The sequence below is a fragment of the Tachypleus tridentatus genome, chromosome 13 (genome assembly GCF_004210375.1).
Source record: "Tachypleus tridentatus isolate NWPU-2018 chromosome 13, ASM421037v1, whole genome shotgun sequence".
NCBI classification, from domain to species: domain Eukaryota; kingdom Metazoa; phylum Arthropoda; class Merostomata; order Xiphosura; family Limulidae; genus Tachypleus; species Tachypleus tridentatus.
The window spans coordinates 127,340,642-127,353,798 of record NC_134837.1 but is presented as its reverse complement, the minus strand read 5'-3'; the positions used below and the strand labels follow the sequence as shown (position 1 = coordinate 127,353,798).

The window sequence follows — 13,157 nt, the reverse complement described above, 5'->3', positions numbered from 1 at the left end:
TACTTACCGAAATACATCGGAGAGTCCCGCGTGGCTACGTTATCATCGATATAAGGAATACCAAGAGTGTAAACAGCAGTTGCTCCGATTCCGATGAATAGAAGGCTGATAAAAAATATAGCAAGAACAAATCCTGTTGTCTGGCTCGAACTGCTCGGCACATCGGGAAAGCTGCTCTCCGAAATGTTGTCATACCAATAAGATTCGGGTGTCGGTACGTAATTGAAAGATCTATTAGTCATTGAATCTCGCCTCCAAATGGCGTTCTGACCTTGTGACAGTAACGTGGTGTTTTCCTTACCGGAGTCAATCACTGACTCCCAGGCATCGGTCTGGATTCTGGAATCTCCACGAGAGGCCACTAGGCCGCCGTGGCATAGGTCAGCACGCAGCTCATATAAGGTTTGGTAAGTCATATTATCGGACCTATCCTGGTCAGTATCAGGAAGATAATCGACTCTAAAAAGGAAGTGTGGAGTCGAACAGAACAGACATGCTGTGGCGAATAGTAACGTTCCGAATGCTATCCACCTCGGACGATGACCGTGGCCACCATAATAAGTTAAAAAGAATGCGCCCCCTATTTGTCCAATTTCTGTGGCCGACAAGATGATTCCTGTTGTTTTACTCTCTACACGATAGAGTTTTTCAATTGTAGTTAACACACTCACAAAGTACGTGGAGTACATACCCTGCAGTATGCTAGTGAGACAAAATATCGCCAAAAACGTCTTCTTGTTTGCTAAAGTCTGTAGCCACTTCGGTCTGAAAGAACCTAATCCACAGTAGGGCGTTGCGATGTTGTCTGCGTACCGTTCGTTAGGAACAAAAGCGTTTTCGTTAACGACCGCTAGGGGTTTCCTGTTGTTCTCATTGCCGTTCGACGCTTTATGATTGTTAAACAAAATGGCGGCTTTAGACTCATTTCCATTGGGATTCATTGGGATCATACTCTCGTCGTCGATGCTTCTTGACGTATTTCTATACATACTGCTGGCTAAAAGAAACAGTCATCTCTGTATAACTTTCCCACATATGGCTAGGTCCCTATAAGAAATCGACAGGATTAGAATAAATTAACAGGTAAACATCCCTAATTCTTCGAAGCAAAACAACAATTATACAACTAGACACCTATCATTAAACTTTTAACAGTCTATTTGTCAAAAACTATTTCCTATTCTGATAATAAAATCATTTATAATCTGTGACAAATTTTCCTTTCTTGCAGGCCCGGCATGGCCAGGTGGTTAAGGCATTCGACTCGTAATCCGAGGGTCCCGGATTTCGAATCCCTGTCACACCAAACATGCCCGCCCTTTCAGCCGTGGGAGCGTTACAATGTGACGGTCAATCTCACTATTCGTTGGTAGCCCAAAAGTTGGCGTTGGGTAATGATGATTAGCTGCCTTCCTTCTAGTCTTAAACTGCTAAATTAGGAATGGCTAGTGCAAATAGCCCTCATGTAGAATTGCGCGAAAATTCAAAAAATAAACAAACGTTATTTTTAGAATATCTAAGAAATTGTGTGTGGGGGGAGAACTATATATTAAAATTGTTAGTTAAAAGTCGTTACTGCCAAGTGCAAGAAATGTGGGAATCTCTAGAGAAGATTCTTCTTCCGGTTTTTATAATAATAAAAATCACACACACACCTGTAAACCGTTTCGTTTAACTTTTCGATCAGAGGGTTTAAACAACTCAAATTTTGAATAACGGTTTTAAAAGAATGTTAGAAAGAAACATAAACCGAAGACGGATACACAACTGTTATCGAAACCTGTTTGTAAAAACCAATAATAAAAACGTTTCAGTATCAGTTATTTACTGAACTTGTTTAAACATTAATGTTCATTACTAAAAAAATACAACAGCAATGTAACTCTCGCTTGAAGATTTAGCAATAAAACACAATATATATATATATACTGTTCCCTGCTAGGACAGCGGTAAATCTTTGGATTCACAACGCTAAAATCAGGGGTTCGATTCCCCTCGGTGGACACAACAGATAGCCTGATGTAGCTTTGCTATAATAAAAACATGCATACTCACACATTGCGGTAAATATTAACCCAAAAATACTTCGTAGCAGACACCGTGCAACAATTGTGTGTATGATTATTTAAGTCACGTGCGCGTCCTTCAGGAATACTAGATTATAGCGTTCCTCTTTTTATTATTAAGGTTTTAAAAATATATTTTCTGGTAAAAAAATTGTAAATACAATGGAGTGAATATTGGAATATTAAAGTTAGGTGTTTTTGGTTCCACAACTAAAAACGTCTTCTATTGTGCCCTATTAGTAAACAACTTAAACCAAAGGACGAACTGTCTCATAATGTAAACATATACATGTGATTACGTGGCTTCGCATTATAGATTATTAACAGTCCCTATCCCTGTTTTTTAATCTTATACCAGTAATTGTCGTACGTTAGTGAAACGTACACTGAAAACTGTTTTTACGATTTTTTCTTCTTGTTTATGACACCACGTTTATTTGTTTGTTTTTGAATTTCGCGCAAAATTACTCGAGGACTATCTGCGCTAGCCATCCATAATTTAGCAGTGTAAGATTAAAGGGAAGGCAGCTAGTCATCACCACCCACCGCCAACTCTTGGGCTACTCTTTTACCAACGAATGGTGGGATTGGCCGTTACATTATAACGCCCCCACAGCTAAAAGGGGCGAGCATGTTTGGTACGACCGGGATTCACTCCCGCGACCCTCGGATTACCAGTCGCACGCCTTAACCCACCTGGCCATGCCGGGCCATGACACATTCCATTTATTTATGTCGTTCATGTTATTGCTTTTCTTGGCATAATGCTCCCTAGTGGCACAGAAGTAAGTCAGCGGTTTTATCACGCTAGAGACTGGGTGTCGATACCTGTGGTGCACTGATAGCCCATTGTGTATCTTTTTGCTTAATTTCAAACAAACGGACAGTCTTGGCATAAATATTCGTTAATAAAGCGAATTTTAAGCAGCTTTGAAGTACTAAAGTCTTTGTGCTGTACTAACATCAGAAGTCGAACCCTGTATTTTACGTTACAAACTTTCATGATTCCCTCTGAACTATGAAGTGGGATACATGTCCTTCGACGTGTTTGGAGGGTGTGACTTAGCTCCTTGTTAGGTCTAGGGATTTAGGAACTAGCAGGCCAGGTTCGAATCCGTGCGTTACTGCAAAACGTTCTCAGCACTTTAAGCCGTGGGTGAGTTATAGCAACGGCATTCAGTACACTATAATGCATGGTAAGTGGTGAGGTTTTGCTGATTAGCCGTTTTTATCTGTCCGGAAATCCAAATCTATTGTATGGCAGGTGTCCTAATTAACTTGGGTCTGGCATGACCAGGTGGTTAAGGCAAACATGTTCGCCCTTTCAGCCGTAGGAACGTTATAAGTTACAAACAATCACACTATTCGTTGGTAAAAGAGTAGCCCAAGAGTTAGCGGTGGGTGGCGATGACTAGCTAGCTGCCTTCCCTGTAGACTTATTAGTCTGCGCTAGCAGTCCCTAGTTTAGATAGCCTTTGTGTAGCTTTGCGCAAAATTCAAAACAAACCAAAGCTAATTAACTTACAATAAACAAATTTTTGTCTTTAATCAACATTTATACAGCTTATTGTATTATATTTTTTCGTCTACCTACGATAAACTAAATACAAGAGGACTACTTACAAAATATAAACAGTTATTTATCTATGAATGTTGTAAAATAAAAAAGTAGTCAAAAGTAGTCCCGAGTTTCATTTAAGAAAACGTCAATAGTTTGGGTCCAAAGTCTATAAGCTACAGAAAAAGGGATAGAAATTAAAAGTTATTTTAATAATTTACTCATAGCTTTTGTATTAAAACTAATTAGTAGCAGAAGCAGGAAAATTAATGTTATTAAAATAATCATTTTTGTTTGGGGTACCTAGTGTTAAAACAACAAAATAAAAGCGAATAAAAATACATATGACAAATAAATATATGTTTACGAAATTTCTAGTAAGAATAAATAGTAATAAAGTAAAAGTTGTTTCTGTCAGTAGGTTGCTTTCCTGTGGACGAAGACTCGGAGTGAGAATTGAAGCCATCCAATGGCAAACGTGTTGCAACAGGATTTAACAATTAGAAGGGTGGTTTGGTTTGGTTTGAATTTCGCGCAAAGCTACACCAGGGCTATCTGCGCTAGCCGTCCCTAATTTTGCAGTGTAAGACTAGAAGGAAGATAGCTAGTCATCAACACCCTCTGACAACTCTTGGGATACTCTTTTACCAACGAATAGTGGGATTGACCATCACTTTATAACGCTCCCACGGCTGAAAGGGCGAAGATGTTTGGTATACCTGGGATTCGAACCCGCGACCTTCCGAATTACGAATCGAATGCCTTAACCACCTGGATATGTCGGGCCGTAATCGGATGAGCAAGGATACGTTTAAGAGTATTTTAGGTAAAGTCGATTTATAGGAAGCAAATAGCTGATTAGGTTATTCCCGACAAAAATAACTTTTTTTTTAGAAATTTAAAACAGTGTATGTATATAAACGAGAAAAAAGAGAGAGAGAGAGAACCGGACTACTACTTTCTTAGATTTTAATTCTGTGGTTTTCTTTGTTATTTATTCCCAACCTGCGAATACCTGCTTGCAATAACATGAAACAAATGAATTTTTAGAAAAATGAAAGCTGCTGTGTTAACAACGCTGCCAGCCTCTGTGGTTAGTTCGCTAAAGGTTGCTTGTCATAAACTTAGCTTTAGTCTGGTTGAGTTTGTTTGAAAGTTCACGAAAAACTACCAGAGTTAACCGTCCATAATTTACCAGTGAAATATTATAGGGAAGGCAACTAGTCATCACCACCCACCGTCAACTCTTGGTCTATTCTCTTAACAGCGAATAGTGGTATTGATCATAACTTTATAATGCCCCCACGGCTAAAATGGTTAGCATGTTTGGTGGAACGAAAATCAGAACCCGAGACTAGCTGTGTGCGAGTCGAGTGTTCTAACCACCTGGATATTCTTGCCTTTAGTACAATAAATGTGCCTATTGCATTTGGTTTATAAAGATATAGTGAATAATCGCTTCATAATATAAAAAACAAAACAAAAAAAAAAACGCAAAGACAGAAGCAAGATTAGAGCAAGTAGGTTCAGTAGAGACATCATTGGCGTTTCTAAGCCTAACAGACTCACTGACCACAACGTCAGTGTTATAAAGCCTGACAGACTCACTAGGGTCAACATCAGTGTTGTTAGGCCTAAGAGACTCACTAGAGACAACATCAATATTATTACGCCTAACAGACTCACTAAGGACAAAATCTGGGTTTTTGATCTATTACTACAGAAGTGAGGTAGGTACTCGGATGATCGGGAATCAGTTTAAGGGTATTTCAGTCTAAAAGTACCCCTCCAGTGATTCTTTGATAATTCCAAGAACTTATAACACTAAACACTGGTGTTCGATGTCTACGCTAGGAACAGCACATATAGTCCATTGTAAAGTTTTGCGCTGAACAGTAAACAACATCAGTCAAAACAGTAATGTATATTGTTGAGAGTAAGAGTTTGTTTCAGGCTGTAAACGTATAAATATGAAACAGAAAGGGATACGTTCGAAAAAGGTCAGAACGCTGAAACCTCTCACCAATGGTTTCAATTACGCAAGAAGCCATGACTTATAATTAACACCTTAAGTAACTGGAGCAACACCCATGAAAGGCATGACCAGGTGGGTTGAGGTGTTCGACTCGTAAAATGAGGGTCGAGGCTTCGAATCCGCGTCGCACCAAACATGCTGGCCGTGGGAGCGTTATAATTTGACGGTCAATCCCACTATTCGTTGGTAAAAGAATAGCCCAAGAGTTGGCGAAATTCAAAAACAAACAAACCTATAAAAGGAAAAAAATCAAATTAACTTGACTGTTAAAAACTCGTTTGTCACAAGTGTGCATTCAGATTAAGACATTTTCCGTTAGTGTGAGGTCATATCGCAAACTTGTGAACATAAGCCTCAAGTTGTTTTGATTTTTTTTGTGTTAGTGTAATAAAAGCAGACGTCCTTTCGAAAATTTTGTTTGTTTGTTTTTGAATTTCGCACAAAGCTACTCGAGGGCTATCTGTGCTAGCCGTCCCTAATTTAGCAGTGTAAGACTAGAGGGAAGGCTAGTTATTACCACCCACCGCCAACTCTTGGGCTACTCTTTTACCAAAGAATAGTGGGATTGACAGTAACATTATAACGCCCCCACGGCTGAAAGGGCGAGCATGTTTGGCACGACGAGGATGCGAACCCGCGACCCTCAGATTACGAGTCACACGCCTTAACACGCTTGGCCATCCCGGGCCTCCGAAAATTTAATGGCGAATATATTTCTATCAAGTCTGGTGTATTTTCTCTTTTTACTGTTTTGCGTTACTAAGACGTAAGAGGTCTAAAAGTCGGAAAGAACTGGAAATATATTTCATGTTCCAACCCAAAGTTTTCTACTGAACTTCTCTGCTGGGCCTGCGATACATCCTTATATGTCCTGTCTATTGATAAACTAAGTATTAGCGATCGATTTCATGACAACTAAATCCTTCCTTCCAGGTAAAACATTTTTACAGAAAAACAACAAGTTTTACACGCTTTATTGGCAGAGTAAAATAAATGTTTGTACCCTGAAATTTCCTAAATTTTGGAAAAGAAATCAACCTCTCAATTTAATAAGATGCTGTTTTTTTCAAGATTGTAATTTGAATTTTTAGAACAAACTAGCATTGTGTAAATTAATTTGATGATTCTGTCCACGTCAGCTGATGTAAACAAACGAAAATCATGTTACCTTTTCAGTTTGTTTATTCGTTCGTGTAAAGTGCATTATGTTGTGACCACCACGGGTATGGAAACCAGTTTTTAACGTTATAAACCACTCGGTTCTGTATTTACAGCTCAGATTTTTTTGTACCTTACAGTTTTTAATGATATTGGTATTGCTGTGATAACGTTTAAATGGAAAACTTTGAACGTCTTTTCATAAAAGCCATCAATACGACGATTTATTCCTAGCATGTTTCACGTGTTTCATGTTTAGCAGCCCCGGCATGGCCAAGCGTGTTAAGGCATGCGACTCGTAATCTGAGGGTCGCGGGTTCGCATTCCCGTCGCGCCAAACATGCTCGCCCTTTCAGCTGTGGGGGCGTTATAATGTGACTGTCAATCCCAAGAGTTGGCGGTGGGTGGTGATGACTAGCTGCCTTCCCTCTAGTCTTACACTGCTAAATTAGGGACGGCTAGCACAGATAGCCCTCGTGTAGCTTTGTGCGAAATTCAAAAACAAACAATCATGTTTAGTTCCCACTGTTTATGTTGCAGTGATCTTAGCCTACACTTCGTTATATTTATAACAGTATTAGCAATTTAACTTGGCGATAGTGACTCATATATGATGCGTCAAACATTACTCTATGTGTTTATTTCACGTTATCAACCATAAATTGAGCAGGATATGAATGAATCGAAGTGATAAGACGTGAAACTCTCTGAAAATCGTATACAAGTGCTACATTTCCATAAGTGTATGCGTTCTAAAAAAAATCAATGTGTAAACAGATTTGATTCAGAATTGTCTTGACTCTCACTCTTATAACACACTCACGGCCGCAAAGTGCGGAGCGGGGCTGTTCGGAAACCCTCAAATTTACTGTACGACCACGCTAACCACTTATCCCTGCTCGGCCCTTATAACAGTTGTAGCTGTAAGCATAGTTTGAGACGTTTCCATAATAATATTGTGTATGAAAATTAAAATATAATTAACAAAATGTATAAATTTACGAGCAAGATGAACCAGAAAATTTTATCAGCTTTACCAACGTATTTGTACAACAACCATTTTTTTCGATGCCATATTCTAAATTTAAAAAACATGCCGTCTTAAATATGTAAGGCCAAAACAACAAATCATTAGAAACCCAAGTATTCACAGGTTAGAATATTAGTTCTATTAAACACGTTAGGAATAATAATAGGTAAGTGTACTAGTTGTAATATACACTTGAACTGTTACGATTATAAATCATGGAGCAGATGACTGAAGAAGTAACAGAAAGTGTTCTGTTTCAAGAGTAAAAATATAAAAATAAGAGTAGCAAATATTTTTATTTATTGCTTTCGAAGTTCATATGTCATGCTGTGTTGCAGTCTACAGAGTGTATAATTGTACTCGTGATTCATAGCATGCGCAATTTTACTGACGTCATGACAGTACAAATTGTAACTTTAATCGCCCCTTATATGACGTAATTTTAGTGTCTATTTTCTGACTGACAGACAATACACTACCGTATGACGGTGCAATTAGTTTGACACTACGACAGTACAAAATGCAACATTAAATGTCCCTTAGATTACATCATTTTAGTGTCTACTGACTGACAGACAGGCAAAAATCCCTACTGTAGGGTGGTGGAGTTATTAAAACAGATGATTCCTTCAGGTGGCTTTCTATCCCCCTCTGAGGAAAATTACCTCACGCACTAATGTATATTATGAATTAATTGAGTGCTAACGTCGACATGTGACTTTAAGTAGAAGACATGTGAAGAACGCAGTGAGATCAAATGTCAGTTGCAAATAGGTATTCTTGTACACAATGAATATTGTTCTTTATTCTCTATATAATATTCGCAACACCACCTTTTCATTTGTGTTTGTATCGGTAATGGAGATGTAAGATATACAAAGGCCTGAAGCTATGGCTGTCGGTTTCACGTGCCAAATGTTCCGAAACACGTCAACAGCATGTGTTCTAAAACGGCCACTGATCAGGAGGAAGGTAGCCAGATAACAGGGTTTACTGTCACTCTTATAATGCACCCAAAGGCGAAAGCGAACTCAGCAACATCGTAAGCTCGAACGTCAGACCACCAGATCCGCAATCGGCACGCTGATCACTGGGCCACGCCTAGTTTCTAACGTTAGCATACATAGCCAGCTCTGTTACAAGAAATCCTAGTAAATTAAAATCGAAACCAAAACCATTGAGATTTTATTCTATTTTATATGAGCGCGAGCGACTGAGGGGTGAAATTCCTAAAAAAACACACACACAAACAATAAATATTTTTCACAGCACGACAAACATAGTAACTTGTCTAATCGATAAAGTCTTCAGAAATTATATTTTATCTGCTATTTGCACAGAACTATTTTTCAGCTTAAATAAAGAAACCGCTCTACTATAAGACCATAGACAGATATTTGACTGATTTATGTTTATTTTGTACTCCTTTTCAGGTCTGAGCAGATGAATGTATCTGAAACTGCACTTTCACTGATCATCAGACAAAGTATATGATGAAAAATACTTTGATGATATCGCTTAAACCGCAAGAGAAACATTATCTTCATGTCACGTCCATTAGCGCGTGGTTAACTACACTGTACTCTCACCCTTCTATTTCTAGCTTACTGGAAACAAGCTCTGTCATAACGTAAACTAGATGGTAAGGTTATAGGATAGATGTAGGCTTTCATCACTACCAAGACAACCTAATAGAGCACAGAATACTTCGGATAAAACTAAATAGAGTTTCGCACGAGATAGTGTCATAAAATGAATAGCTACTGGTTACTGTCCACTCCTGTCGATATACCACTATCCCATGAAACTTGTATAATAATCAGTGCACTAATCAAATACTTCTATCTGGAGTTCATAACATTTTTAAAATGTTCGTCTAGTGATTTAAAAAGAACTTTAGACTTTCACGTACGGAGTGATAAATTATTCCAAGATTTATAGATACTGAAGAAACAACTGTCCTATGGAAATGAAAGTAAGAAGTGCTGTTCCGATACGTCATCCGGGTATTCTTTAATCTGCAATTATAATATATCTAAATGCCAATCAGCGGTGCTGTTCCAAGACTTTCTCTAGTATCACCATGCGGTTCTAATGTCTCTAAGTTCTATATAATACCTACAGATATAGTCACAGTTATTGTCCTAAGGTTTCATGGTATTCAAAGTGGAGTGTAATCCACACATATTAATTATAAAGTTAGTGCCCCAAAATATTTCAAGATAACACTCACGATAAAGGTTACTGTCTTAATGTGTATCGTGATTCTAAAACAGTGCTATAGTTACTATATATATATATGGATACTAATACAGTGCTATGCAGTGGTTATTCTTCCACTATTTCAAGTCGCTGTTTAAGTTAAGTTTGGAAAAATTAGTCAAATTATCTTAAATTGAAGCAAAACAAAACTATTTTTCACTTCCCCGAAAGAGGACCGAAGGGTGTACTCTGCCAGTCAGTCAGTAGACATTAAAATGACGTCACATAAGGGACGTTAATGCTGCAATTTGTACTGTCGTGATGTCATTAAAACGTGCGCAAGCCAGGAATCACAATAAAAAAAACATATAATATCTAGGTTATAACGCAGTATGATACACGAGCTGGAAAAGTGAAAAAAAACAACATACATTTTCAGTCCTAACTTTTGTTTCATTTACTTCCGAAACAGGACACTTTCGGAAACCCTGCGGAAGTGCATCTAGTTTTATTTCAGTTAGTTCTTCCTTCTCCTGATAAACTTGTTTTAATGTGTATCTTTTTTAACTTTGATCAAATTTTTTTTTATGAAATATAGATATTCACCTTCCCACCACGATATCCAGAACAGGATATGACTTAGCTACAAAACAGATTGCAACACGTTGGGGTTTAGTAAGGATAAGAATTCCAAGAAGCTATGTCCATTGCAATGAAAAACGATCTGTCAGAAACAGTCGGTACCCTGAGACAGAGTGAAAAATGTCGTAGTAAGTCCACGACTTCAGAGGTAATGTTGGAGAAATCGTCGTGGAGCTCCGACGTGAAAACACCAGTGTTCATGATTGCCTACAATACTGTGAAGCTGAGGTTTCTTGGATCGCTGTGCTAGTTATCGAAAAGATTAAAAGGGGTGACGTTCTTTGCATTTTGGTACGGAAGACCTGAACCGCAAGGTGAAAACTTGTAGGTTTCATCTCATACGCATGATAATAAGTCGTACGTTTGAATACGTAAAATACGGGATGATTATTCATATTCTTTAGTACTATTGTCTGAGTCCACTGCTTGTTAGGTACATAAGAACAGTGTTTGCCAGTAACGTAACTTGACTTGACTATACAGAATTGTAAGGACGACACGCATACCTTTACTTAAGGTTACAGTTATTTGGATAATTTTTGGAGAATCATAACAGTGTGCTGTCGTTGTTGTTTAGCACAAAGCTACACAAAGGACTATCGGTGCTCTGCCAACCACGGGTATCGAACGCCGATTTATAGACATACCGCTGTGCCACTGGCGGGAAGGAGGCGTTTCTTTCTAATTATTATGGTATATTTCTATGTCTTGGGACACTACGGAACATTTTGAGAAAACAAAAATTTGTAACTTCGAAAACTTTTCTCTGATTATATCGACAAGTGTCACATACGAAAGTCTGCGTCATCACTGTTTTATTGTGTCTTACGTACGAGATGAGACCTTCAACTATTCTCCCCCAATTTGGGGTTCAGGTATTTTCTACTTTGAAACCACAACTACGTAATAAGTGTATTGGTCAAATCCCACTATTAAATCTGACGATAGTAATCTGAGAGTTGGCGGTGGGGGGTATAAACTGGCTGCCTTCCTCCAATCTGTCACTTCAGATATCCTTTATTTAACTTCACGAGAGATCCAACTGAAAAGCAAGATTGTGTCATAACCCGTCACGTGGGTTGACGATTGGTCATCAACGAAAGAAGTGTTATTTTTTACGAATTAAAAAAAAAGTTTTTTTTTTCAAATTCATAAAGACAGCAAACTAAGTAGGAACACTGTCTGAGAAGAAACATAACTTGGTTTGTCTCGTTTTACTGTATTACTAAATTAGCACAGCAGACAAAGCAAAACTATATATTAACATAAAGACATCTATCAAAAACAATGAGCCAGGCGTGTAGGCTTTCTCACATTCTGTTCTTTATAAAGGGCATAATTTAGTTTATTTTTAAGGCACAAAGCTACACTATGGGCTATCTGTGGTCTTCCCAGCACTGGTATCGAAACCCAATTTACAACGTCCTAATTGTTTGTTTGTTTTGGAATTTCGCGCGAAGCTACAGGAGGGCTACTAATTTAGTAGTGTAAGACTAGAGGAAAAGAAGCACATCATCACCACCCACCGCCAACTCTTGGGCTACTCTTTTACCAACGAATAGTGAGATTGACGTCACTTTATAACGCCCCCACAGCTGAAAGAGCGAGTATATTTGGTGTGACGGGGATTCGAACCCACGACCCTAAGATAACGAGTCGAGTCCCTTAACCACCTGGCCATGCCGGCCCTCAACGTCCTAAGCCTTCATACTTACCACTGATCTACTGTAATCTTAAACCGAGAGATTATAAATGAATTTTTCGTATAATGACCTCGAACTTTGAATCTTAATTATTTTATTTATCTAATATCAAACCGATGTGATCCTTTTATATTTCAGAGATCGAATAGACTCTAATAAAAGCTACGGACACTGTCAATATTCTAATTTTTTTTCAACAAAACACACACCATTAAGTAAGCAGTTAACTCAAAGAATAGACAAATAAATATTTGAATCATAAACAAGTTAAGGTGCTCCAAATCTTGATAAAGAAAAAAAGAAATTAGCCACTGAGTAAAAACAGCGTTAGAATAAATAAACACTTAAATGCGAAAGTTTGCGAAATCTTCGGAAAAGAAAAATAGGTAAAAAGTATTAAACACTTACCTTACTTATGCCTTCTACACAGTTATTAACAGTATAGAAGCAATATATTTCTCAAAAGTTTAAAGTTTACCCCTCTTACCTGTTGTCTTAACGTTTTTAAATATTAAAATTAGGTCAGATTAAAAGAATGCACCTTACACATTCCTAGAGTAAAGTACGTCATAATTTAAAGAAATAAACACACAAGAACGCAATTCACTATAAAATGTAATAAAACGAAGAGCTCGTTCCACAAACTTAAAGAGTATTTGCGCTTCCCACAGCCTTCCTTTCACTTTGTCGCTCCTAAGATAAATATTCTGTCCAAGCATCATCTGCCTGGGCAGTTTCTCTTCCTAGATGGCGCTAGTAGAAA

The 13,157-nt window shown here is 38.0% G+C and overlaps 1 protein-coding gene across 11 annotated transcripts in view; it reads right to left on the bottom strand.

Annotated features, from left to right (window-relative positions):
- Nucleotides 1-13,157, bottom strand: part of LOC143236023 (solute carrier organic anion transporter family member 74D-like) — a 94,265-nt gene that overhangs the window by 30,553 nt on the left and 50,555 nt on the right. For 7 of the 11 annotated variants that reach the window (XM_076474234.1, XM_076474243.1, XM_076474235.1 and 4 more), the window contains exon 2: nucleotides 8-1,047. In XM_076474234.1, the coding sequence (XP_076330349.1) occupies nucleotides 8-989 (982 nt within the window). In that variant the 5' untranslated portion in view covers nucleotides 990-1,047. Of the gene's footprint in view, nucleotides 1-7; nucleotides 1,048-12,802; nucleotides 13,085-13,157 lie in introns of those variants that run through there. The other 4 variants (XM_076474244.1, XM_076474239.1, XM_076474241.1 and 1 more) reach the window with 4 other exon arrangements.